The sequence below is a fragment of the Condylura cristata genome, unplaced genomic scaffold, assembly GCF_000260355.1.
Source record: "Condylura cristata isolate star-nosed mole 26May11 unplaced genomic scaffold, ConCri1.0 scaffold00005, whole genome shotgun sequence".
Lineage (NCBI taxonomy): Eukaryota > Metazoa > Chordata > Mammalia > Eulipotyphla > Talpidae > Condylura > Condylura cristata.
Genome location: NW_004567106.1, coordinates 4,242,139 through 4,269,926, shown reverse-complemented (window position 1 = coordinate 4,269,926; position 27,788 = coordinate 4,242,139). Strand labels below are relative to the sequence as shown.

Sequence of the window (27,788 nt, the reverse complement as noted above, 5' to 3'; positions counted from 1 at the left end):
TATATATATATATTATCCCATGTGTATGAATCTCAATTAAAACAACCAATATTCAGTAATTATAAATATTTTTCAAACCCAGGACTGGTAAACAGCCTTCTTTGTTTCTGCCTCAGGGCCTTTGCACTTGCTGTGCCTCCTGTGCACAATTCTGTCTCCAAATATATACAGACTGGCTTCCTCATATCTGTAGACTCTCACATCAGTTCTCACTGTCTCAGAAAGATCTCTCCTGACCAAACTATTTACAGTTTCTGTTTCCTCTGTCCCCATCAGACCCTCTATCACATTTTCCTACTTTGGCTTCTTCCTAGCACTTCTTTCTATCTCTACTCATCTTAGTTGTTTACTGATTCATTTCCTGTGTCCTCTCCCACTAGTCCTCCTGTATCCTAAAACCTATAGCCATGTCAAGCTTGGGGCACACTATCCATAATTATATCCTGAATAGTGATTCAAATATTTCCTCCTTTGTTTCAGCATCTGTGTTTCCACTCTGTGGATGATATTTAGGCAACACTTCTAACCTGTGTCTCAACTATAGTCCCTTAAAGACAGAATGGTAGCAAACAATATTGGGTCAGATGAACGATTCAAACAAATCCGGGAGCTTCACCTCCCATAACAAATCCTTATAAGTGGAGAGATGACTTCTGATCACATAACAGTATCTATGTGTTTTTGAAGATCAGAATTTAGATGTTATTTGCAGATGTGTAATTTATATTCTTCCAAAAGTGTTCTAAAAAGTCCTGTGATCAAAAACACGTAGCACTCATAAGCAGAGTCAATAAAACAAACACCCAAATCCATGCAGAATGAAAGGAACATTAAATGCCTAAACTAATATCATTTTGGCGATTGCTCCTTAAACTTAATCCTGGACTTCCTTACAGAGAAGATAGAAAAGAAAAGAGTGAGTTCTGTAAAATTCAAATCCTTGCAATGAGAAGATTATCAATTTGATCCTTTATCTCTTTTGTGTCTCTACTCAACAATTGCTTGTCAAAAAACAACAGAATGGAGGGAGAGGGGAAAAAGGAGTAAGACGTGTCTGCTTTTGAGTTACTCGTGGTCCTCTGGGATGAGGAAAGGATTGGGCATGACTGAAATTAAATATAATATTAGAATCACATGCAGAGTGCTATGGGAATAACAGAGAGAGTCAATCATCCTGCCTGGGGTGGAGTTTTATAGGCCTTGAAAGGGAAGTGTGTTGGCTCTTTGTAAGAAAGGAGCTCACCAACGAGAGAGTGTTGCAGCCAGAAGCTCAGCAGTGTAGAAGGATGTTGGGATGGAGAAGGGTATTTTCTATATCCATATTGCAATATGGAGGCTCCTGCCTCCATAATAGAACTGATCAACTGTGTGTGGTTATTTAGAAAGCTCAATACCATTTTGTATACAAGAGAATTTCTACCAAAAACAGTTGCCTCCTTTGAATACAATTGTGCATGCATCAAGCATCGTGCTTTAATTAAATCTTGATAAAGGCCTTTGACTACTTAGCTATATATAGAAGTTCCAGAGTGAAACTAAAATCCAGTTACCCCCAAAAATTCCTATCGATTCATCTGACTCCTCATGTTGGGAAGAGCAGGGTTTCTGCATTGATCATCTAAAAACCACTTCATATCATTTGTGTGGAAAATGAAAGGAAAGGGACACCAGAAATAGTTATGGCTAGGAAATTATAATACATCAGATTATGATCTTCAAAGAAAGAGCAGAGTAGATGTTTTTTGACATTTATATCAAAGTCAGTGGGGAGACATTTGGGTGAAGTAAGGACTGACTATATACATTATCCTGAGTATGGTGTTTCATTGTGAAGCACTCAGGGAAATGTCCGGTCCCCAGGAACAGAAGCAACTTCTGGTGAACTAACTACAGAAAAGTCATCCTATTGCTTCTGTTGTCTGAACATAATGTTGGTATTCTTGTTTGAATAGCACAATAATTTTTAAACAAATAAAAGCAGGCTGTATAACAACTCTCTTCGTGGTAAATTGAATTACTTGGACTTACTTAGTCCTCTAAGAAAAAAGTTGGGGACATAAGTCCTCATTTCATTGCCAAGTGCATCTTTTATCTAGTCTGTTAAAATAATGGCTGGTACATTGACCCCATTTTATATTTGAAATCATTTCTAATTAAGTTAGCCTATTTGATAATGTATGCATGTTTACTATTTGAATACTAGGGAACAAAGTTCATAAGAAAAAAATGCATTAAAAATGCTTAGCAAATTATAAGAGAGTTTCAAACTTTCTCCAAAATAAAATACTATATTCACTATATCTCCTGGGTTTATTTATACAGTTTTGTTGTTTTACTTTGACCAGTATAAGGTCATCTACATGCATCAGCTTATTGACTCTCCTCCCCTTCTAGATAAGACATTTGCCACAAAGAACTGCTTCTGTAATAGTCACAGTGTTAGTAATGAGGACCATCAAAAGGACAAATAGTGTCATTCATTTTTAGACATATACAACAAGTCAATGTATATATTATTTTTCCATATGCATAAATGAAAATTAATGGAAAAGACAGTAGCACATGACTATATCATGTGTTAAATAAATTTACTTCTCAGAAAAATAATCTACAGGGCTTCCCTGGTGGGTTAGGGGTTAAGTTTCAGTGATATCACCTCAGTGGCTTGAGGTCAATCCCCAACCAGGGAGCTGACCCACATAGCACAGCAGACCTCTCCTGTCTCCCCACTTCTCTTGTTATTGTATTTCAGGAAATCCACCTCTTCTTCTCCCCACTCTGTTTCAACCCCACCCTCAAACATGTACACCTCATATACATCCTTTACTTTTATTCTGACATGCTTCAAAACAGCCTGTCAATGCCAAATTCTAAAATATAAAATTGATTTACTTTGAATCCAGGCTTTTGTGTATATGTTAGGGGTTTTCTTCAGTAACTTTGAATATAACTAAACCAACATCTTTGAGTAATTTGATTTAAACTGTGAGGTGAAATAACTGATCCCCAGGTACAAATAACTTTAGCCACCAATACTTCTAAGGTTAAAAATACTGTGGTGGACCCTTCTGGTGACTCAGTGGGTTAAAACACAGCAATGCAACCTAGCAGCAGCCCCTGCCCCGGAGGTGATCCACAAAATGAGACAGACCTCTCCTGTCTCACTCACTGCTCTCCTCAGCAGTGTACTTCGTCGATCTGCCTGTTCTGCTCCCCACTCTCTCTGGTGATTTCTCTCACTGCCCCTGCCTCTCTGGCCTGTACCCCAGTTGAGTATGCATAAATAAATAAATCTTTACCAAACTGTGGCTACAAAAACTAAGGAAAATAAAACACATATTTGTAAATATGCTTTTAATGCAAGAAAATTAATTTCAATCCTAGATATATGAAAATATGTTTCTTAGTTTTATTAACGCTGAGGTTTTAAAAGCAAAATTAAATTCTTAGTGGTCACTTTCCCCTTGTTCACAATTATTTATTTAGAGTACTTAAAATAGAAAACATTAGAGTGTTAGTCCCAAGTTACAATTAGGGAAGTCAGCCACACAGAGTTCAAAACCTACAGCCCATCACATAGACACACACAGACATACACAGCCCACTTCCAAATCCCACACACCACTTCCAGGTTTTCCCTGGTAAGGGTTTCTTCTCAAACACATGCACTTGTTTTCTGTTCCATTCAGGCTGCTTTCTGGAATGTAAAAGGCACTGCTAGCTCAGGTGGTAATTCTGAGGACACCATCAGATACCAGTGTGTTAGTGAATGCTGATATTTCACCTAGTAGTAATGCAGAAATGTTACCCTCCTACTCACTTAATGGTAATGCAGATACATTTGTGAATTCTCAAAGCAGGTACTGTCTTCAGGATTCTTTTTAAATCAATAAATCTTATCTTAACCAATTTGCATGAACATTAACAAAAGCACCAGAGGGAATTTTGTTCAGACCTAGATGTTTTATAGAGCATCTAGATTTAGAATATAAAGTGCTTCCTTTTGATATAGTTGATGAGAATAGCTAAAGTGGATTACAGATATATTCCATTAGCCTATTTGTTAAATCCATGGATAACAAAGTAATACATCATCCAACTTTCCTCAGAGTGCATAACACAGAACACTGGGGATATCAGTGGGGCACAACAACCAAATATTTTACTGGGAAATATAGAGTTAAACAAACTGAACATATTTCTCTACTACGGACAACCTCTACGATCTTTCAAACTGTACATCACCATGAAGTAGATGCTTGGTGAAGGGTTTCCCAAACCTATCTGACTCAACAAAGCTTTTCTTCCACAGAAAATCCCAGGGCCAAGGTTCCAGTGAGCACACTTTGGAAATACCTGTAATTGTTGGTCTTCTGCCAAAATATCATACTTACTGGCATGTGAAAGCTCAAGCTAAAGACATGAAATTCTACTTTATTTTGATAAATTCTTAGACATAGCATTCCCCCTAATTTTTTTTTAAGATTTATTTATTTATGCATACAAAACTGGGGTACAGGCCAGAGGTTCAGGGGCGGTGAGAGGATTTGCCAGAGACAGAATGGGGAGCTGAACAGGCAGACTGACTGAAATATACTGCTGAGGGGAGCAGCGGGCAGGTCAGAAGTCTACCTCCCCATGTGGGCAGGATTAAACTTATGCTGAAGTGGCTTTAGCTTCTTCGTGCTGTGCTTTAACCTACTGTGACACCAGAGAAGGCCCTTCCCTAGTTTTTTTTGTTTTTGTTTTTGTTTTTGTTTTCTTTAATTATTACAAAAGTTTATTTTTACATCATTTTGCACATTTTTTTCCTTCCCTAGTTTTTAATGGCTTTTTTTTCCTTGAAATGTTGCATGACTACCTTGATCACCATGTACAAATTCTTGAAACCAAAATTTTAGAAAACTACCTGTTAAATTTATTTTTTTCATTTTATATATTCCTATATTTTATTTAAGTGATGCTTTTCTATAGAATGATTTTTCTAGTCACCTCTAAAATTATATATTTTCTCTTCTTCCTTTTTCACATTTTGCTTTATTTATCCTCCATGTATTGCAGTGAGAAACATAAAGGCATAAAGAGCAGTAAAATATGCTCTTCTCCTTTAGAAGATGAGAGTTCTTTTAAAAGAAGTAACTCATGTACTCACTAATCTGAAAAATCAAATGCACAAGAACATACACCTACAGCCCAAATAATTCCACAGTTTCAGACAAAAATTAAAAATCATCAGCAGCCATATCTCTGCCTGAGTTTCAGTCCCCTGTTTCCCTTCTTTTCACTGGTTTCCTTCAGTTTTCAGACAAACTTTAGATATGCCAGTTCTTAGCCTTTGCTATCATTTTTAAAAGTCTATGCTTGGCTAACTTTCAGTTAGTATTTTTTTAAGATCAAATATGGCTTTTTTAATTAAAAATCTATTATTGATTTCAACTCCATTGATGTCACTTAGGATGGAATTTCCTAACAGTTCCAGTTTCATTCAGAAGGCCCATAGCCCCGGTCTCAGCCAAGGGTGTCCGTAGATGCACTATGCTATTATCCACTCGTTGGCGTGCTCCGGGCAGCACAGTCTTTTAGAAACTTACTCCATTCTCTCACCTCAACTTCCATTCCCAGCTTTATGCCCACCCCCCTTACAAAAGCAAGATTTAGAAAACATTTGTATTTAATATATTTATTCAATAACTTGTAGGAATAGAATTCAAAGAGTCGTAACATGGTTCCAAATTTCATTCCTGCAGTTTGTCATCACAAAGTTACTGTTTGAAGGAAACTTGTTCAGGGATGTCCGGTTTTAGCTTGCATGCATGTCATCGCCTGGAACTGTTACAACCCAGGGCGCTGCCCCTCCCCAGAGGTTCTCTCTAACAGGTCTAGGGGTGGAGGCAAGAATATGCATTATTTATTTATTTATTTACATATATTTTACGTCACTGTTCATCTTTGTACAATGTTTGCTTCCTCTTCTCAGCTGTACACCCTCTAAAGTTCCCACCACCAATTCACCCATACACCATCACCATAGTCCCTTGAGCTCTTCCTCCCTCTTTGATCCCTCTCTCTCCCTCTTTCCAGCAGAATGTCTCTGATTTATAGTTGCCTGTTAGTAAGGGATAATGAAAAAACAAACAAATAAATAAAAACAATAATTTGCATTTTTTATAATAAAATATGACTCTGGTGTTGCTGCATCCTGACCACATTTTGAGAAACACTGTGTTGAAAGCTCTTTCTTCTAGTCCACTCCAGAGGAGCTGAGATTCCTGGAGCTAACCTTTTTCCCAGCCCTGCAGAGCTCTCAAGGAGTGGAGGGATCGTGACTTCTCCAACCCTGGGGCAGCATGATGGTGATAAGATGGTGGGCCTCAACATATCGGCTGTTCAGGGCAAAAGCTAACTGGAAACACATTTCTAAAACCTTAGTAGCCTGTCAGGACCACTTTTAAGAACCACTGATGTAGATCAATCTTCTATATTATGGACAAGGAAATGGGGGCTCATGAGGGAAAGGCAGCAAGTCCAGTGAGCAGTGACTCAGGAAGAGAACCAGGTACCCTGACTTCCGCCCCTTTCACATTCCCTCCTGCATCACTAGTTACCTGCTCTCCGCCTCTAAGTGCACAGTAGTTACCAGTATTGGCAAGGAGATTTTAAACATAGCTTCTCTTCACTGATAGGGTGGATTGGTTTCCTTGGTGACTTTCTGCTTTCTTAAATGCAGAAAATCCCCACTCAGCCTTGCTTTTGCTCTTGGTGAGATTAAGCTTTATGTTTTTTAACCTATGTTCAGTTTTATTAATGGAAACTTCCCAAACGATCTATACAACAACTTTTTATATTTTCTTGGCTTGCGGCTCCTACAGGTAGTGGCTCTTACTGTTAGCTTAATGTTTCTAGAACAACCTATAACCAATATATTTTGTGAGTGCAGAAGGATTTTATTTACCTCTGAGCATTCAGGTCATGTTTTTGCTTTCTCTTTCATGTACTTATCTTCCTGTTTCTACAGAATCACATTTTCTCTAATAATTTAGACCATTTGTTTTTCCTAATGGCACAGTTCTCTTCTGAGCACCAGGACGCCAATGAATCTGACACAGGTGGCATACAGAGCTGCTGCCAGAAATGCCCCTGCTCTCTACAGTGAAGGAAATACCAAGTTCCTTCAAGTTCACCCAGGGCTCCAGATGGTGACCCACTTAAAGAGGGGTATGACATGGCCAGAAATGACTTTTTCTTTTCCTGTAGTCTAAATGATAAATCCTATTCTGATTGTAAATTCAAGAAAGTAGATGTTCTAAGGCTCAACTGCAGACCCACAATAAATGGGTTGCTCTCCGTTAGCCCTTGGGGAAAATAAGGCATGGCCCAAATGTTGTATTGTTCCATAGGAAGGATGGTTATCTTCTCACTAGCTTTCCTCTACAGTAGATGTGTTCAAGAATATATTTTATAAGGCAAACAAGTGATTATGGACAATAACAAAATTCACTGGTAGCTTAAACAAAGTTCTCCATTTGCCCATGGACACATAAAAGCATGATCTAAGATATAACATTTGTTACAAACACATTTTCATAACCAACCGGTTATCCGGGCCAGTTTGAAGAAGCAACATATGTTGCTATTTATAACAAAACTCAACTGAAAGCCTCCTCACATTGCAATAGTAAAATTAATGCCAATAGAAAATATACATATGCAAGAGTAAAATAGCCCTAAGGTAAATGAAAGACTTAGGTCTTCTTTGTGAAGATTCTCAAAGACCTGAAATCATATCATAGACTAATATAATCTCTTTAATCCATTTATAAAATCATAGTTTATAACAGTTCAGTCTTTACACATGGGTCCAGTTTCCCCACACAGGCATACAACAGCCCCCTTCATTATCCACCTTTGTAATTTTTTTATAGCAGAAAACATTCTGTATCTTAAAAGATGATGACTTTGTTTTTACTATTCAAAATTCAAGAGTTAATTTTTGGCCAGTCAGCACTTTTTATTTCCCTTTTTATAAAATATGTGAAAGTATTTTATGACTTGATGACTATCAATTAGTATTGCCTCCCGAGCTACAAAGTTGTTTAAGTCTATCTCCATAATGTTGCAAAGGATGTGATATTTAGTGCTTCCATAGCAACAGCTTGCAGGGAATTGCTCAGGGGATGCACTGTGCCATATACACATACATGCCACTTGCACCTCTAATTTATATTTCCTACCTTTCTCTGCCTTCAGAACCCAACTCAGAATTGCTCAGCCCATATCATGTTTCAGCTGTGCTCTGGATGTTCATAATGTACCTCAATTTCAGAAGGGCCCACATTGTTGTGCTTACTCTTTTCGGCTCTACCTACTCTTGCCTGTCATTTACTCAGGACTGAGCTCCTATCAATCATTTCACAAAGCCTGCTGACACCCTCCCTCTTTCCCTTCTGAACTAGTCAGTTTCTCAGTGTTTCCACAATTCACCGAGCACACCTGTACCACAGGCACCCACTACTTCCTGATTTTCGCTGTCTACATGTCTGTCTCCCCACAGTCTGGAAGCTCTTTGCTAAGCCTTCCTCTGGGCGCTCTTTGTCTTGCAGACTGCTGCAGCAAGTAAAAACCATGGGTAAATGGATGAGACTCGAAGTATTTCAAGGCAAGACATTATCCCTGAGGCTCCCCACCTATATAGTGGTTAACAGGAAATAGCTAATGAGCAAAATTGTCCTGAGGCTCCATAAGGCAGACCATACATTGACTTTGAGTCCCTCATACTTTCTTGTCTTTCTTCTGCCTTCAGTAGTATCTATTTTCCCTGCAGGAACTTAACAAGTGTTGAGGGGTGACTCGGGTAAATTAGGCATGGGCGGGAACAGTGTGCATGTGTTCCCTTAGCCAGAAACTAGAATAACACCAACTACTGTACCATAGCAGCAATTTATTTCTTAAAAAAATAAGTATAGCCTTTTTTCTCTCATCACAGGAGTGTTCCCAGGCACTTGTTTAAACTGGATGATAGAATAAAAAATACAGAAATATCAACAAATTCACCTAACTAATGTGCCATGACAATAGGCAATTGGTAAGAGTAGCACTCTTGTATGTAAGTAAGAAAATAGCATGAAACTCAATAAAAAGATAGATTTTCAGGTTATTAAGTGGAGGACTAGACAGAAAAGGAAATGAGATGTGTAGGCTTGTGGTAACACAGTATTTGTCTACATATAACTTGGATGAAATCTGATTTAGAGCTGGTGTGTTTCCATAATGCTGACCTCTCCACTTCAAAATCAAATGTATTGGGTTAAGTTAAAAGCTAGTATTTTCTCTCAACTCTGGGCTGCTTGAGTATTTTATCAGTAAATTTTAAAATAAAAAAGAAATGCATCCCTCTGGAAAGCTTTCTAGCAGCCTGCTCCCTTATTACAGTGCCAGGCCAGGCTTCTTTGTTTTCTTCCTTCTCTCAAGTGCTTGCTCCCTTCTGCAGATCTCGTTGATCATCCTGAGTGAGCTGGACCTGGAAAGCATGCTCTTCCCAGGGTACTTCTAGAACGCACTCTGCGGCATCCATTGTGTTTAAAGAACCTGTCTGCCCATCTGCAATAATGCCCTGGGTTTGTGACATCGGAGAACAGTATCGCTTTTGACCCTGTATCCACATGGCCTGACGCCCTGAATCCCCTTGAAGTCCCACAACAGTCTGCATGAAAGCAGGCCCCTAGCTGAGGCTACCCTCCGCCCCCTGGATTCATAGCTCAAGCCATGGCCACAGAGGCCATACTATAGGGAAGGGACCACCCCTCCTGCAAACTACATAGGCTTTGCTCTAACCCCCAAGTCTGGGCTGGGGCATATTGTTTCCATGAACCAACTCCATCTCCACCATCACTGCCCAAAGATACAAAAATAAAAACCCTCATTCACTCCAACCTTATCCTTTGGCTTCCAAATAACATCAAACCTAGAGATTAAACCCTCTACCTGGGCCCTCCCTGGTGTTGCAATAGGTTAAAGCACAGCACTATAAAGCTAGCTGCAGCCACTTTAACAGGAGTTGGATCTCTGGCCAGGGAGATGGCCCACATGTGGCAGCCCTCTTCTGACCCTCCCGTTGCTCTCGTCAGCAGTGTATTTCAGTCAATCTGCCTGTTCTGCTTCCCACTCTGTCTCTGGTGAATCCTCTCACCCCACACCACACACCTCTGGCCTGTACCCCAGTTCTTGAATGCGTAAATAAATAAATAAATAAATCTTAAAAAAAAAAAACACAAAAAACAAAACCCTCTGCCAATCACCAAGCAGTTGCAGTATATAGGGATGTCAGGAAGGGTTTTGTCCAAAACATACAGAGCCCTCATATTTAGCTGCTGCCTGCCTTGAGTTTTATAGACGAGACTATTTCCAACTAGTTAAGAACACCATTGGGAGCCCATTTTCACCTGGCGGGAACCTGCCTGAGCAGCTGAGAGAAAGGGTATAAACACAGGTGCTGATTCACATGAAGTAACACTTCAGGGATTGCTCAGGACCCTCCAAGGAGAATCCCCACCCGGGTCTCTGGCCAGTCAGGTGGTGTGAAAAACTGTAACAAATGGTGCTATAGTTTTCAAAAACAAGAATTAAGAGGTGTTTGCTTCTAAAATTTTAACTCTTTTTAGCACATAGTGCCGGGTCAAACTCTCATCAAATCCTAGTCAGGTGGAGAATCTTCAGCTCTCTTCATTCAATAAATGGTGATTAAGCCATGCAGCACTGGGCGGCTGGTACTGATGAAAGAGCTAAAGATAGAACAAATGACCCAAAATCTACAGTTTAGAGGGTGGGGTAAAGAGAACAAACAAACGAGTAAATCAATCTAAATACTGTAAAATAAGTGAGAAGATGGAGAGTAAAAGGAATTTTTTTAAACTTTTACTATGGAAAGCTGCAATAGTATATAAAAAACTGAAAAATCATCTCAGACTGTTTGTGTCTCCACCACAGCTTTTACCATGATCAAATCCTCACCTCTCTGACCACCCCACTATGGAAGCCCAGACATCATACCGTTACCTTATACATATTTAAGCATGGACTGAGAACGCTATTTAGACAGGGTAGTCAAGGAATGTGTCTCTAAGCAGGCGACCTGGGGTAAAAGATGTGTGAATGGGGCTCTCCCTGGTGGTGCAACGGGTTAAAGCCCCGCATTATGAAGCTCTCGAAAGCCACTGAAGCACCAGTTCTATTCCTGGCCCACATGGGGTGGCAGACTTCTTCTGACCCACCCGCTTCTCCCCTCATCAGTGTACTTTGTCAGTCTGTCTGTTCTGCTCCCCACTCTGTCTCTGGTGAAGCCTCTCACCAACCACACCTATGGCCTGTACTGCAGTCCTGTAAGCATAAATAAATCTTTAAAAAATAAACAAACATAAAAGATGCGTGAATGGGGAGAGAATTAAGGAAGTAGAAACAGCAAAGGTAAACACCCCCAGGGAGTTGAAGATGGCAAAAAGGCCAGTGTGACTACCCTGCAGGGATTGAGGGGCAGAGGGGACTCAATTTTAACACAGCAATATGACCAAAACTTTCCACAAAGAACATCAACTACTTTATCAAACACATATAGTGCTCACTACATGCCAGAAATGCCTCCTATGTTCTGCATTTATTAACCTGTGTTATATTTTACAACAGTGCTGAAGCTGTTACCACTATCATTGTCCTCATTTACTAAAACTGATGACACAGGACAGAAAGTTTTCAACCTGTTTAGAGTGTCATACTGAACACCACAAGTTGGAGGCTTCTAGACAACAGAAGTTGATTTCTCACAGTTTGGAGGACTGGGATGTCTAAGCAAAAGGCACTAGCGTTGCTGGGTTCTGGTGACAGCCTCCATCCTGGTTCATGAGGCCATCACTGTGTGCTCACACACAGGGGCTGGGGTCTCTCAGGGTGATGTTATAAGAACACAAGTCCCATTTCTGAGGACTCGTGCTTCAAAAATTAACTACCTCTTTTTAATACCATCATATTTGGATGTTAAGATTTCAACACATGAATTTGGAGAAGTCAGAAGGTGCAAAGGTTCAGATCAAAGCAAAAAGGTACAGCTCATTACTGACAGTCTTAGCAATAGCACCCAGGCACTCTGGTTCCAGAACACACACTTTTAACCCCTGTGTTTCTCCTTTCGGTTTGAATGGTTCATTCACCACAATTACATTTGTACTTTTCTACTCAACTCTGAACAAGGTTAGGTACAGACTCAGAGCTGCCCCTCCCAGGTCTCCTGGAGCTCCCCTTTCATTTTTCACTGACCCCTACCTCAAACTGCTATTGTTCCAACCCTCCCATCCCAGGTCCAGATACTACCCCTTAACCATTTCTCCTACTTTCCCTCCCTTCCCACCAAATTTCTCTTTCTATTTGATTATAAGCCCCAGGGTCAGGGACATGTCATCCAGTCATTCATACTGTCTCCTTACACTGTACCCAAAACCTGGTTGCTACTGAACAAAGATTGTGGGATGAACACATTAACAAGTAAAAGATAGAAACATTCTCACTGTAGTAGCATTACTAATCTTCCATCCAGACCCCCGAGAATCCCTCTTTTCCTTGATTTGCCCACTCTGCTTTGGGAGACATTTAACAACTAGTACTGGCAGCCTTTCTCATAAGGACTCCACTCAACTCCAAGAGCAAAGAGCCACCAATACTAGGGATCTGAATTCCAGCCCTTACCTGAGGCCAAGGGACTATTCTCTGGTACTCTCAGGGGTGTATGAAGCACCAGCTCCTTCACATTGGGTGGGACAGTTCGAAGACCTACTCCCACTCCAGAGCCCATGACTGCATAGTTCTTTTTCCTCACTCTGTTTTCTGGATGTCCAACCTCAGACATAAGGTCATTTTAAAGATCCTCTCTTAATTAAATAATGGCACTTTAAAGGAAAGTTGCCCATTCGGGAAGATTACAGTATACTAGTAGTGATTTACTACATAGAGATATTATAATAATCCCACAGTCATGTTAACAAATGCTTCCTTCACCTCACAGAATTTCCTTTGGTGTGGGTGGTGAGGGACACAACCCAACCCAAAGGACACGATATTATAGCACACAACACAGTATTTTCAACTGGAGTCCACTATAGTAGATTTCCCAGAAAGTATTCACCTAAGAAGTAAACATTTGAATCCTTTGAAAAATAAAACTGAAAGTTACTAGACTTCAATTTTACCACATAATAAAAAATAAAATAAAATCCAATCATCCTGAAACTATACAGAAATCAGTATGATGTTGCATTAGTAAGCCCAAGGTGATTTAGGATGTCAGAGTGTCTCAATCATCACTGCCAATCTCAGGCACTCCAGTCCCAGACTTCTGGCTGTCAGAAAAGTGGATGGCCAACATTTAGCTCATTGCGATTTCCAGAGGAAAGTGAGCAGAGAGCAAGTGGCAAAAACATGCCTCCGCATTATCACTCATAAAACTGATTTTTAAATATTCTGAGGGTTTTATGACACATAATAACCATGAGATCAAGGGGGAAACCTGATAGGATAAAATACATAAGGCCCTCCCTGGTGGCATAGGGAGTTAAAGCACAGCACTAAGAAGCAAAAGCCACTGCAGCATGAGTTCGATCCCTGCCCCGGAGGTGATCCACATGGTGCAGCAGACCTCTCCTGCCCCACCTGCTCCTCCCCTCAGCAGTATACTTCATCATTCGGCCTGTTCTGCTCCCCACTCTGTCTCTGATGAATCCTCTCACCTCCCCTGAACCTCTGGCCTGTATACCAGTTCTGTATGCAACAATAAATAAATCTTAAAAAAAAAAAAATACATACCAAGTGGGTCACTGCAATGAATATGACCACCCCTCCAATATTTGTCTATCAGAATTTCCTTGAGATTTTAAGAGAAGACTTGAGAGTAAGGAGTAGAAGTACTGATTTGGTTAAAATAATTCCAAGGAACCCAAGGAACCATTTTCACATATGCAGTATAAAAACAGTCAAAGACCTGAGTATGGAAATGAACTTGAAAAGCCACATTTGTCCTCCACATTCTAGGCAGCCAATTCTACTCACTTCTGACCTTAAGTGAGTTGTGAGTTGTGATGAATGCATTTATGAACATCTTTATTTTTAAACAAAAGGCACCACAGTTCCAAGGTTCTAAATTGAAAAGTTAGTAGCAAAATGAGCTGCTCCAAAATCCATACTCTATAAAATCCACATAGCTCATGAGGAGAATGATAAAACTATAGACTATGGGCAATTATGCTCCAAAGAAATGTTCGGAGCCTGTTACATGCATAAGACCCTCTTGGAATAAAGATATAAACATAGAAGATCATCACAAAGTTGCTTTGTTGTGTGCCATACATTTTATAGATAAAATTTACCAAAAAAAATGTATTGATGGGATAATATAATCAACAATTTTTCATAAAAAGTATTTTGTTTGCTTCTGTTCAGATTCAAGAAACCTGAATTCCTTACTAAACTGTAGGAAGCACATATGAGTGAAAGAGAAGATAAGGCAAGATAGATAAAGACGCCCTTTCCACATGGAGTCATATCATCCGTGGTGATAATTATACACAGGACATCATCAAAGAGTGCTTCTTGAAGAAACGATGTCAATTTTTTTCTTCTCATCACTATTCAACATCCACAGATAATAGACACATGCACAAAACACTATAGATTTGGGGCTGTGAATTTATTCTCATTAAGATACAATGTCACAATGTCCATTTATATAGGGGGATGTGTATGTGTGTGTGTGTATATATATATATATGTATAGAGAGAGAGAGAGGGAGAGATACATAGAACTAGATCATTGCATATATTGGGAAATTTTTTGTTGTTCTATATATATATTTTTAAGATTTATTTATGCAAACAAGAGCTGGATGTATGTGTGGCGAGGGTGGGGAGTCAGTGGGGAGTTGTTGGAGGTAAGAGGACTCCCCAGAGACAAACTGGGGAGCAGAGCAGGTAGATGACTGAAATACACTGCTGAGGGGAGCAGGGACTGGGAAAGGAGAGGTCTGCTGTGCCACGTGACTAGCTCCCTGCCCCAGGATCGAACTTGTGCTGCAATGACTGCGGGTCGTAGTGATGAGCTTAGCCACTTGTGGCCACCAGAGCGGCCCTATTGCTTTTCTTTTTTTTAATTGACGCAACCTCCATTTTCAATACTGCATATGATTCAGAGGTGTAGGGTCTTACCACACCACACTCACTGTCAAGGCACCCACAGTCCTCCACTCTAGTCCACTGTGCCTCCTCCCCACTTTATCTCACCTTTCCCCACCTGGCTCCTCTTCTGGTAGCCGTAATTTTATATTAAGGTTTCTTGGGATTGTGATTGTTCTGTTTAGGTCTCACCATTGTTTTCTTTCTCTGTATTCAGGTCATGGTTTTTCTCCTTCTGACTTTTCTCACTTAGTGTAAATCTCTCCAGCTCCATGCTGTCACAAAGTCAAGAGTTTATCTTTTTTTTTTTAGATTTATTTATTTATGCACACAGAACTGGGGTGCGGGCCAGAAGTGCAAGGGCAGTGAGAGGATTCAACAGAGACAGAGTGGGAAGCAGAATAGGCCAACTGACGAAGTCCACAGCTGAGGGGAGCAGCAGACAGGCCAGGAGAGGTCTGCTGTGCCATGTGGGTCACCTCTGGGGCTGGGGATAGAACTCATGCTGCAGTGGCTTTAGCTTCTTAGTGCTGTGCTTTAACTTGCTGTACCACCAGAGAGGGCCCTATCTTTTTTTTCTTTAATGATTGAGTAGTAGTCCAGTGTGGATGTGTATGACATATATTATACACACACACACATCTTCTTAGTCTACTCATTTATCTTTGGACATTTAGGTTGTTTCCATAGTTTGGCTATTGTAAATAGTGCTGCAGTGAACACAAGATTGCATGTATCTATAAGAGAAACTTCTCTCAAAGCTTATCCCTGCATGCCTTCACCAGCAAATCAATAATTGCTAGGTAGACTCACTCATAATATTTTGACATGAGGCAGAAATTAAACTCTAAAGTCCGTGTCTTTATGAAATTTAACCTATGTCATAAACAAAATATGAGGATAAGAAAAGTCTTTTCTTGCAAGTCTATTACATAACAAAACTTGCCTCAGAATCAAAACATGGTTTTCTCTATAAATTTCTTTCTAAATAATCAAATATGAGTGGTCCAAGACAAGCAGGTCGAGTCAGGTTTTCTGGCTTCCTCCAGTTTGAAAATTTTTTTAATGATTTATTTATTTGTACATGCATAACTGGGGTACAGGCCAGAGGTACGGTGAGAGGGGTGGTGAGAAGATTCACCAGAGACAGAGTGGGGAGCAGAATAGGCTGAGTGACAAAGTACACTGCTGAGGGGAGCAGCAGGCAGGTCAAGAGAAGTCTACCATACCCTGTGGATCATCTCTGGGGTGAGGATCAAACTTAAGCTGCAGTGGCTTTAGCTCCTTAGGGCTGTGCTTTAACCCACGGCACCACCAGGGAGGGCCCTGAAATTTTTTTTAAAGATTTATTTATTTATGCAGATAAGAACTGGTGTACAGGGCCAGAGGTGTGGGGGTGAGAGGAATCACCAGAGACAGAGTGGGGAGCAGAACAGGCAGACTAACAGAAATGCACTGCTGAGGGGAGCAGCTGACAGATCAGGAGAGGTCAGCTGCAAAATGTGGGTCATCTCTCTAGAGGGGGATTGAACTCGTGACATGCTGCAATGGCTGCAGATAGCTTCATAGTGCTGTTTTTAACCCCGTGCACCACCAGGGAGGGCTCCCAGTTTGAAATATTTTTAAAAACATATTTGTCATTTAAATCCTGAAACTCATCTAATAATCATGGTAGTTAGCTAATAGCTCTCTTCACACTACTCTTTAAAAATAAATAAAATAAAACTAGGGAATATAATTAAAAAATAAAATACATATCTTATAGTCTCATTATTTCCAAGAGTGACAAATTATTTATGGGGATGAATTCTAATTCTCATAAATTGATTATTCAAGTCTTCATGAACAATATGAAAGTTGAGAATAATAGCGAATATTTATTGAGAACATGGTATATGCTAAGTGTTGTTCTAAACCTTTTGCATGTGTTATCTCACTTGTTAATCATAGCTCTGGTTGGCACTAATTTTACACCCATTTTACCCATGAGAAATTGAGGCATGTTTTAAAGGCAGTCTGGCTTGAGTTGATGTCTTCAGTTGTGTGCTGAATAGATGGACAAGCTCTGAAGGTTTGGAGTCCTTCCTTACTGATACAAACCTGTTTATTTTTTAATTATTGTTATTAGAACCTCTAAAATTATGGAAGGGGAAGAGGAATTATGGAGGGGATGTGTTAAGAAGTAATGTTTCTATTAGTGCATTTTTTTAGACTATCTGAGGGTTCCAGAACTATAGTCTGATAGATTCAAGACCCAGAATCTAAATGGATGTGACAGGAAAATTCTCGCCTTCTGCAAATCCTTGTTGTGAGAGCGCCCACGTTTACAAACAAGCATGCACTAAAATGCAGTATGTCTTTTAAACTGGTCTGTTGAAAACACAAGTATATAATACAGTCAGACTTCATTTGAGCCATCTTTTGCTGGTTAGGTGCACGGAAAAGGTCTAAAGGCATAAACTTGGCAGCAACTTCAAAATATCCAGTTGGTCCTTGAATGTTAATGCTCACATGCTTATTATGTGCATTTATCGTGCCTGGGCTCCCTGCTGTCCAAATCTACCCTGCATCTCCAACAAGAAGAAATATTGATAGGAATACTGCTAATATGACATGACTGGGGACAATATGGAGTGACATGACCGGAGGTGATAAGGAGAACACATATGGTTTCCAGGCCCCCACTTCCTGCTCCCTGCCACATATCTTAATGTGGGTTACATCCCTGCCTTGGCAGTCACAGCAAAAAAGCCAAAAGATATTTACGAAGCTGCATCCATCAGCTACACCAATGGTCTACCTGAAATGCTGTCAGCTTCCAGACTGACCTGTGCCTGCTGTCTGTGTACAGCACACTCCCTCCCCTTACTTCTAGTACTGGTCCCAGGGGTCAACAAACATTGCCCCACAGCCCATAAGCTTGTTACAGACACCTAGGGGCATGGGCAAGAGAGTCATTGAGTTGGCATTTTCTTCATTAAGAGGGAAAGGCAGAAAGAAGAACAAACTGAATTTCAACCTAGGACCAGGATATAGAGGAAATAAACATTAAAAATAAAATCTGTACATTTGTGGTTGCTGAATCAATTGTCCGAGCAGTAAAATTACCTCCATTCCCGGCTCCATGACACAAAAAGTAGATGGATTGTTTACATTCAGAACAATAGTTTATCCTTATATATGCCATAATTTAAACACAGGGACTATAGCTGATAATATACTGGACTTTTAAATGTAGGGACTTCTTCAATCTAGGTAGTAATTCCATAATTTTTATATGAATTTTTGGTTGATCTAAATGTTAAGGAAATGTCTTATAACTATAACCTCTAAAAGTATATCTTCTTTGTGAAGTATTTCTTAACAAAGCATTCTTTATGCACTGATTTAAGTTTTTCAACCAAAATTCATGAACAAAATTGCATATATAAGCTTAAAACCAAACTGCACATAATTTAGTTTTTCCTTGAGGATAAAGAAATTTGAGATGCCCTGAAATCCAGGAATTTCATTTTGATTTCATTTTTTTGTTGCACAAACAAATGTAAATACAATGGCTGGCAGATGATTTGACTCATCTCAAGTAACTGTTTCTCTAGTAGTTTGGGGAAGATACTTCTCAAAGTTCTTCTCCTTAGAAGTAGAAAAAAGTGCACAATATGAACTCTTTCATTTTAAGCAACAAGCCAAACATATATTGATACTACCTCACTTATACCATAAATACATACTTAGAAAACCATGTTCAAGGCCAAGCTGAGTTTTTAAAATCCCATGGTGGTAATCTGGGATAAGACAGGGCTTTTGTTTAGGTCAATGAATGAGAAAATTTTTTTCTCCTTAAAAAGAAAATCGTTATTGTCTTTTAGGAGAGAGATAAAGGCAAAAGGCACATAAAGTAATGAGTTTAAAATGGATTTTTATTTCTTAAAAAATAATGTGCTGGGTCAGTGAATTACATGAAATCTGGTTAGAAATGAATAAAGAAACCAAAATAAGAATAATACATTAATGGGGAACAAATTAGTAAATTCTTGTTCTTTCTGAAGTTCCTTTGAGGACTTCCTTCCTCGTTAGATATTATAAGCTCTTGGCCAAGAAATTCAGTAACAAAGTATGTTTTGAGGGAAAGAAAGAAAGAAAGAGTGAAGGAGGAAGAAAAAGAAAGAATGAAAGAAAAGATAAAGAAAAAGAAGCATCTTTAAAAGAACTAGAATTTGATTAAGCACAGCATTAATTTTTTTTTCCCCAAGTCTCAGTCTTGGCAGGTTTCTGCTAAAATGCAGGAATTTCATGGATGTGGGGTCTGGTGATGGAAAATGCATTATTATACACAACAATTGTTGTACTTGAGAGAAACTATATAGGGAAAAAATAACACCCTAGAATAAATACAAATGAAATTCATGTATCAAAACCAATACTGTGAAAATAGTTTAAATGTTTCTTGAATTTATATCTAGTCATTAACCTAAATGCAGATTTTAGTTCAAGCCACACTTCTGCCTCATGGTCAGAAGGTCTGAAAACCTATGGCGTGGAAAATTGGCAGGATAAAGAATATTGAATTGGTCTCCATGGAAAAACAGATTTTGGCAGCCATAACCTCCTGTTTGAGCAGTTTCCCTCCTCCCTGCAATCATATTCTCCTCCCTATTTCACTTGTCCCAGGACATAGGCCACAGGCAGGCCATGTATTCTCCACATTAGCAAGAATCACAACTCACCAAAGGACCTTTCCCCTAGGCATAAATCCCATGTCCAAGGTGACTCCACCAGACATACCCCGACCTTAGACTCACCACCCTGAAGCCACAACGGCTGGAGTTTTCCTTCTCTAGTGCCCTTGATTTTCCCATTTCTTGAAGAACCTAAAAGAAATTGCAATTCACAAATAAAAATTATAAACTCAATGAGAAATTCTTATCTATTCCTCTCCCCCCCCACACCATTCTTACCCCCTCCTGTTTTAATCCTACATTCTGTCCAGTTATCCCCCCCAAAAAAAAGTGACATTTCCTTCGAGTTTTATTTAGTGTAGAGGACAAAACTTCAGGGACTTCAAAATCATTTCTCCACCTGGGAAGATCCTAATGTTCCACCTTACCTATAAAACCAGACTCCCTCCCTCCTGGGCTAGTCCTAAATCCAAACTCCATCAAACAGCCAGGTGTCTGTAGAGAACATTTCCCTTCCAGCCTCATTTCCAACTTCTCCCAAACCCCACAGCTTTAGAGAGAATGTTCACCAGGGCCCCTCCAGTGGGTTTGCATGAGCAAAATGGGACGAGAAGTCGTCCCCCAGTGAATGTTATATCGGTGTGATGTGCCTGTGCCTCTCGGTGGTTTCATCCTGATCTTTTCTCTCTTTGCAGCTGGTTAATAATCCACTAGCAAGTCAGGCTGCAGCGGCTGCAGCAGCAGCAGCCATGGGCTCCATAGCAAGCTCACAGGCCTTTGGCAATGCCCTCTCCAGTCTTCAGGGGGTCACGGGTCAACTAGTTACTAATGCACAAGGACAGGTGAGTGGGAGATGGGAACAAGAGTGAATTTTTATGGCAGATTGAACTCAGAAAGGAAATGAATTTCTTTTGCATGACAGTGATATGTAACCACATCCATTCGAGGCAAATAAATAACATTTACTAGCAATGTCAAGACTAGGAGAAGGGTTGGGAGGTGTTTATATTTTAGGAGCCAGGTTTTTTTTTTTTTTCTTCCCAAAGGATGTCTTAAGTTTTATTCATTTATTTTTATTTTTGTAGCTTAACTCATGTTATCACCTCAATTAAAGAAATTCCTTTTCATGACCGGGGCATTCTTTAAAAAATAATTACAATAAGTTAAATTTTAAGAATTAAAAAAAAATGTGTTTCTTTATATTTTCCTTTTTTAAAAATTGGATAATGAGGAAAACTGGTAGATTTCTTTCTTTATTGCCCTAAGATTTCTAAATCAACTGTAACAGAGGCAATTTCTAAATGTATGGGAATGTGATAGGAAATGACTGAAGAAGTGCTCTAAGAACAAAAGAGAAAGAACGATTTAGAGTGAAGGCAACTGCAAGTCAGACACACTTGCTGTTTCTCAGGCATCTCGCAATGTCTTGTTCACTTGTACCTTAACTTCAGTCCACGGGAGCCTCGTGCAGTGTCACCCATCCCTTGCGCTGCACATGTGCCCACGTCCCAGTCACCCAGACATTGACAAAGCTCCAGCTAAGGGCATTCCCTAGTCAAGACCTCAATAAACCTGAAAGCTGCATGCAAGAGGTGAAAGCTGAGGCTGCCGGGGCGTCTCCCATTTAAAGGTCTGACACAGTGGGCAGCCTCCGTGGTTAGAACACCACACTGCCGATTTTGCTTTCTGCTGATGGGGCTTGCATCCCCGCAAGCGTTTTCGTTCTCAGAGTTATTTATCCAGCAATGTTACCCCTTCCTGCTTGGCCTGCTCTGGAGAACTGGAATTGCGATATCTTGAACTTTGTTTTTATTTTACATAAAGAGTAAACAAAGATGCATTATAAGCTAAACTGTTTCCATCTATGCCCCACGGGGGGCGGGGGGGAAAAAGCTGACCTTGTTATATTTCCTGGGCGGGTGTGGGATTGTCCCGTCAGAACCCGGAGGGCTGAACGATGGAGCTTGTCAAAGAGCAGCCCCAGGTAATGAATCATCTTATCACAGGTGCACACCACACATATTAAAGGAGGGTTGTATGAACACTGTGCCCTCCACAGTAACCTTTCAATGTCGGCTTTAACCCTTGTTCCAATCCCTTTTTATCAAAGAATCATTTTATGCAGCCAGGGCTAAATGGAGGCTCTCAAAATCCTATTAAGATTTCTGAAGGAATGGGGTATTGGGGTGGAGGAAAAGTTGGTTATAATATCTAAAACTCAAATGCAGATCAGGTCAGTCTTGGATGCTGTTTCCAGCTGGCCCTTGAGATGTAAATGTCATGAGTTCAAAAAAGAAATAATATTTACTGATACTGTACTCTGATTGTGTGTTCCAATGTAAAATGTACCACTATGCCTCATCCCTTTAGTATTTCTCAAAATGTTTCATTGTTTAGTAGGAATTATTAGAAATTCTTCTTATGCTCAGGTGACTAATCACCTTGCCAATCCCTTTCTGTGGCAACTAGAGTTACAACCTTGGTTCTGTATTTCCTCTGCCAGCTCCCAGGAATTACTCTCTCAGCACCGAAGTACCCATAAAAAAATGAATTTGGTCAATACTCTGCATATATTGAATGAGTTAACTTTACTTTAAATTATTTTCACTTTAAAGACTATTTTTAATGTCTTGGGTTTGTTTATTAATTATAATAAATATGATAGACTAACGTAAGATGTTAACAAGGGGAAATTGAGTGAGAAATATATGAAAACACTCTACTATCTTCCCAAATTTTAGAAACCATAATCTGATAGTTGATTTCATATGATACATAAGCCTCCTAGTATAAAAAATAATTACTTTACAGATAAATCAATAGTGCCCATTCTGAGTCTTGTCTGCACATTTTAGACACATGCCCAATGGCATCCCATCTTCCTTGAGTGCAAGAGGAGACCAAGATACATTCCCAATAGATGAACTGGCCTCACTCATGTAGCACTATGTTATTTTTTTTTTTAATTTTTTTTTAATTTATTTATTTGTGCATACAGAACTGGGGTACAGACCAGAGGCTCAGGGGCGGTGAGAGGCTTCACCAGAGACAGAGTGGGGAGCAGAACAGGCAGATCGATGAGGTACACTGCTGAGGGGAGCAGCGGGCGGGCCAGGAGAGGTCTGCCACGCCATGTGGTCACCTCCGGGGCAGGCGGGAATCGAACTCATGCGGAAGTGGCTTTAGATTCTCAGTGCAGTGCTTTAACCCGCTGCGCCACCAGGGAGGGCCCGGTTATTTTTTTAACATTTGGATTATAAAAACAAACTTTCCTGGAAAGAAGGGTATGCCCTTCCCTTCATCTGTTGATACTAAGATAATGTTTTAAGCATTTTGAAGTCATCAAATTACAAGAAAGGAAAAAAGTGTGTGTGTTCCCTTCACTTGCATTATTTGCATACAAGATAAAAACACACTAGAATCATGGTAATACAATTAAAGTTGTTCAACACACCATTTAAATTAGGATTTATACCAGCCCACTTTAATACCTTAAAAATCTTCACAGTGCTTTCCCAGAAAAGGTTAAAAAAAAAAAACCCTCAGAATATTTAGAAATTCTTTCATTTAAATTCTTGACATCAACTTGTTTTGACATTTGAAAGCTTACCTGGGAATAATAACATTAAAATCTAAACCTGAATTTGAAAAGTGTGTTTTACTCCAATGATACTTTAGTGAGGCGGCCAGTTGAGAAGGAATCAAACAGTGTCATTCAATTATCACAAATGCCCTCAACCTTGCTACCCACTACTAAGAATTTCTTGGCTACTTGGACACCAAGTTAGGAACCCTGACTGAATTCAGACCTGCTTGGAATTTGGTTTCTGACCCATCTCTTTCAAGATTTTACAACCGTAGGGCAATGAGCATGTCTCAATAAACCAGAGTCTCATCCTTCAAAGTTCTAACAGAACCTCAGTGAGGCAACCAGGACATAGTCTCAGGCCTGCTGCTTGGAAGATGCCTAGCACTCATAGGAGACCTGCTAGACTATTCCTCCAGGTCCCTGGCATTCTACTTGCAGCAAAAAGAAATCCTAAACCTAGAATTTGCAGTTTTACTTCCCTCTGTATGAAATCTCAATCTATGTCAGAATATTTTTTGTTACCTTTTTCCAACAGTTAGTTAATGGGCTTATATAGAGGTGAAAATTCAGTGATTTTATATTGTTCTGTCCCTGTCATTTATCATGCAGTTAATTTAGAAATCAGGGCTCTTCCTGGTGGCACAAGGGGTTAAAGCACAGCACTATGAATCTATCCACAGCCACTGCAGCATGAGTTTGATCCTGGCCCAGGGAGGTAAACTACATAGCATGGAAGACCTCTCCTGACTTTCTGCTGCTCTCCTCAGCAATGTATTTCAGAATATCTGCCTGTTCAGCTTCCCACTCTGTCTCTCTCACCACCCACACCATTGGCCTGTACGCCAGTTCTTGTATGCATAAATAAATCTTCTTTAAAAATTTAGGTGCCAGATACTGTTCCAAAAAGTGATCAATTTTATGGAATTATTGCATTCAAAGGTCACAAAGCATACCTAGGGATGTTGATATAATTTACTTTAAAATTATATCATACTCAACTTCACTGTAAGGTGGGAAGGTACCAAGTGTCCTACCAGGAATTAGTGATCAGAAAACATAATGGTTATCACCGAGCTGAGAAGAATGTTCCAGATCTCTTTACTTACTGAGTCAGAAACTTGTGCAAGCACACAATCTAGACAAAGGAATGAGCACTAGTTACAGTTTTATTTGAATCTCAAGTCAGCCAATCACTGGTTTTTCAATCTCTAGCAAATGACTCGAGTTATCTGAGCTTTTCATTTCACTATAAAATAAAAACAATAAAACCTAAGCTCCAGCTTATGATAAATGTGTAGGAAAAGGACCATAAGCACCTGAGTATACATTAAGTATACATTAAAGACACAACTGATTGACATAGTTTTCATCATCATGATTTTGGTTTAGAGTTTGCCTAGCATTTCCTGGAAACCCGTGTTTGGTTTAAATATACAGCAAGAGGTAGCACTGGGCTTTGATACCAGACTGTAATCCACCAACTGGGAGAACCTGAGTAACGGATTTACCCTCTCTGTGAAAAATGGGGATAATAATGTCACTAGCTTCTAGGATTAACATGCTTAGATTGGGGTCAAGCACAAGTTGTCATTCAATAATGCTCAGTAAGTGTGGTTATTACTATTTAAAATGCTATGTGTTCGCAGTTCAAACCCACATACCAGTATGTGTATGTGCAAGCTTTGAGAATGTGAGAATCATTGTGGAATAAGTTATGGGAATCTCATCCTTACCCTGGAGAGCTAAGTAGGTATGAATGTGTGTACATGTGTGCAAATGTGTGTGTGTGCATGAATGTACCCAACACTCATTCAGTGGAGATGTTCAGGATTTGGCAAGTAGATTTACCATCGATTTGTTCAGTTATAGAATTGGCTTCCCTCGTCTCCCTGGCAATATCTCCTTATTGGCATTGCATTACTGCAGAAAAGTAAAAGCAAATGAAATTTTATTTTATCCTGGGGCTAAAGAAAACACTTTACATTTTAACTGAAGCTCAGAATGTTTCTGATGAAATTAGTTCTCCAATATTGTGAATTTTTCTTAAGTGGAAGCAAGACAAGTCCAAGACCTTCCATTTGTGCTATAAAAAGCCAGTCAGTTAAAAGAAAATCAACAAACAACATTAATTTTTTAATATATAAAAGAAGAAATATTTAAAGGGACTTACCTATACAAGTTGTCCCAAATACAGTTGTGAATTATATAGACAAATAATAGTTGAATAGAACTGATTTTGCCAGTGGAAGGATTTGCTGTTGCGGTGTGGGATAAGGACTACCTCTAAAAGTGGCCATAAGGTCATGATTAAAGAATGATCTATTGATACTAACAGCCTTGATTACACAAAATCATTAATAATGAGTTGCCTGTATCAACAGTTCTGGGGAGGAGAGAAGCAGGAATACCACCCTCCGATGCAAGCAGAAAGACCATTCTAATCATTACTTCCAAATATGTTTAAAAGTACATCTTAGAACAGAAAAAATATGATGATTTACCAGAATGTCCCTCCTATTCATAATAATAGCTAGCTATCATAATAGCAGAGTAGTTAACAGTGTGGGCTTTGAAGGAAGCAAGTCTAATTGAACCTCATTTCTACAAGAGTTATTTGGCTTTGAATAAGTTTTAGAACTTTCTGTGCCTCTGTTCACTGATATTTCCTTATTGGTAAAACAGGAGTGATAAGAAGACTTGTCACATAGTTTTGTTGCAGGATTAAAGTGATAATAGCAGGAAAAGTGCTTAGCATAGTGCCTGATATGTTCTAAGCAGCTCATAAATAATGTTAATTTATTAATAATCTAATAATTTATATCTATTACTTTAAGATGAAAAACCAGCCATTGACCATGAATTATGTCAAAAATAATTTAACTCATCATTTAAATAGATATGTGAGAATCTTATAGAGCAGATCACTACAAGATCAACAAAGATAACACTAAATGCAAATCTCATCCAGTAAGTGTCCACTGAGCCCTGAGTGGATTTTTTAGGTCCGCATAGCTCTAACAAAGTCACTGCTGCCTACATTAGAAAACTTATTTTCAACTCCTGTGCAACAGACATAAATATTTTGTGATTTTGACATGATTAGTGCAGATGAGGTGCATTAGACTTACTCGGCTAAAATCAACTGACCAGGAACTGGGTGTTGCACATATACTTTTACTTCATTTTTAATAAGGAAAAGTTGAAAATTAAGAATTTTTTACAAAAGGTATGCTTGTACAACCACGTAGATATCTAAACATTCAGAGTTGTTGCCTGTTAATATTTTTTCCTGTAAGCTTTAGTTCTCTTGCTTATTTTGATGAAGTAAAACATGACTGACATAGCTAAGGTTTACCCCTCTCTCCTCCCATTCTCCTCCTTCCCTTCCCCAGGTGATAAATGTGATTTCCTTCATGCAAGTGTTGTATCTTTACTATAAAATATTGATTCTAATAATTACAAGGTTGGGCCTCATGGTGGCCAGAGGATTTAAGTCTCAGCATTATGAAGCTATCAGCATCCACTGCAGCACCAATTCCATCCATGGCCAGAGAGGTGGCCCAGGAGGTGCAGCAGACCTCTCCTGTCTCACCCACTGCTCCCCTCAGCAGTATTTCAATCAGCTTGTTCTGCTCCTCACTTTGTCTCTGGTGAGTCCTCTCATTCTCTGCCCCTCTGGCCTACATCCCAGCTCTTGTAAACATAAGTAAAGAAATCTTTTTAAAAAAATTACAGTCATATGCACAGAATACTACTCTAAAATAAAAATAGAATATAGCATTTAGACATTTTGCATAAATAAGTTTCAAACATACCTGAGTAGACAGCTAGATATTCAGAGAGGGTGCCTATGTGTTTCACCCTCAATGTTATAGAGAAGTGCAGGCTCTTTATGTAATACTTAACTGAGGGCCTGGGCCATATTTTCTAATCTCAAAATCGTCTAACAAAAACGTTATTTTTTCTTATTTGCAAATATATGAAGTGTTTAAGTGATATAAAAAATTAAGTGACATTCAATGAAATACACAGCAAACAGCATTTTTCAGAAAATAACATTTTTAAAATCAACTCTTTCTAGAGACTGGAAAATATATGTTCATGGGGTCAGTAACATTATAAGAATTTTACCCTGGCTTCACTCGAGTAATAAAAATAAAACAATAACAACGATAAACAACCTCCATCTTTCTACTAACATATCATACTTCCCCTTTGAGTCCAGTTGCGCTTTATTTCCACATCTCAGGAGAAGCCATTACATTCAGGCAGTGTTTCCCTAAGTGTGCGCCTCTCAGAAGGTGGGGGTGGGGGGG

At 39.3% G+C, this 27,788-nt stretch overlaps 1 protein-coding gene across 2 annotated transcripts in view; it reads left to right on the top strand.

Moving 5' to 3' along the window:
* The window catches only part of POU6F2 (POU class 6 homeobox 2), a 491,272-nt gene that overhangs the window by 409,223 nt on the left and 54,261 nt on the right, over positions 1–27,788 (top strand). For both annotated transcript variants that reach the window (XM_004676660.1, XM_004676659.1), the window contains exon 7: positions 20,579–20,725. In XM_004676660.1, coding sequence (XP_004676717.1) covers positions 20,579–20,725 — 147 coding nt within the window. The remainder of the gene's footprint in view (positions 1–20,578; positions 20,726–27,788) is intronic.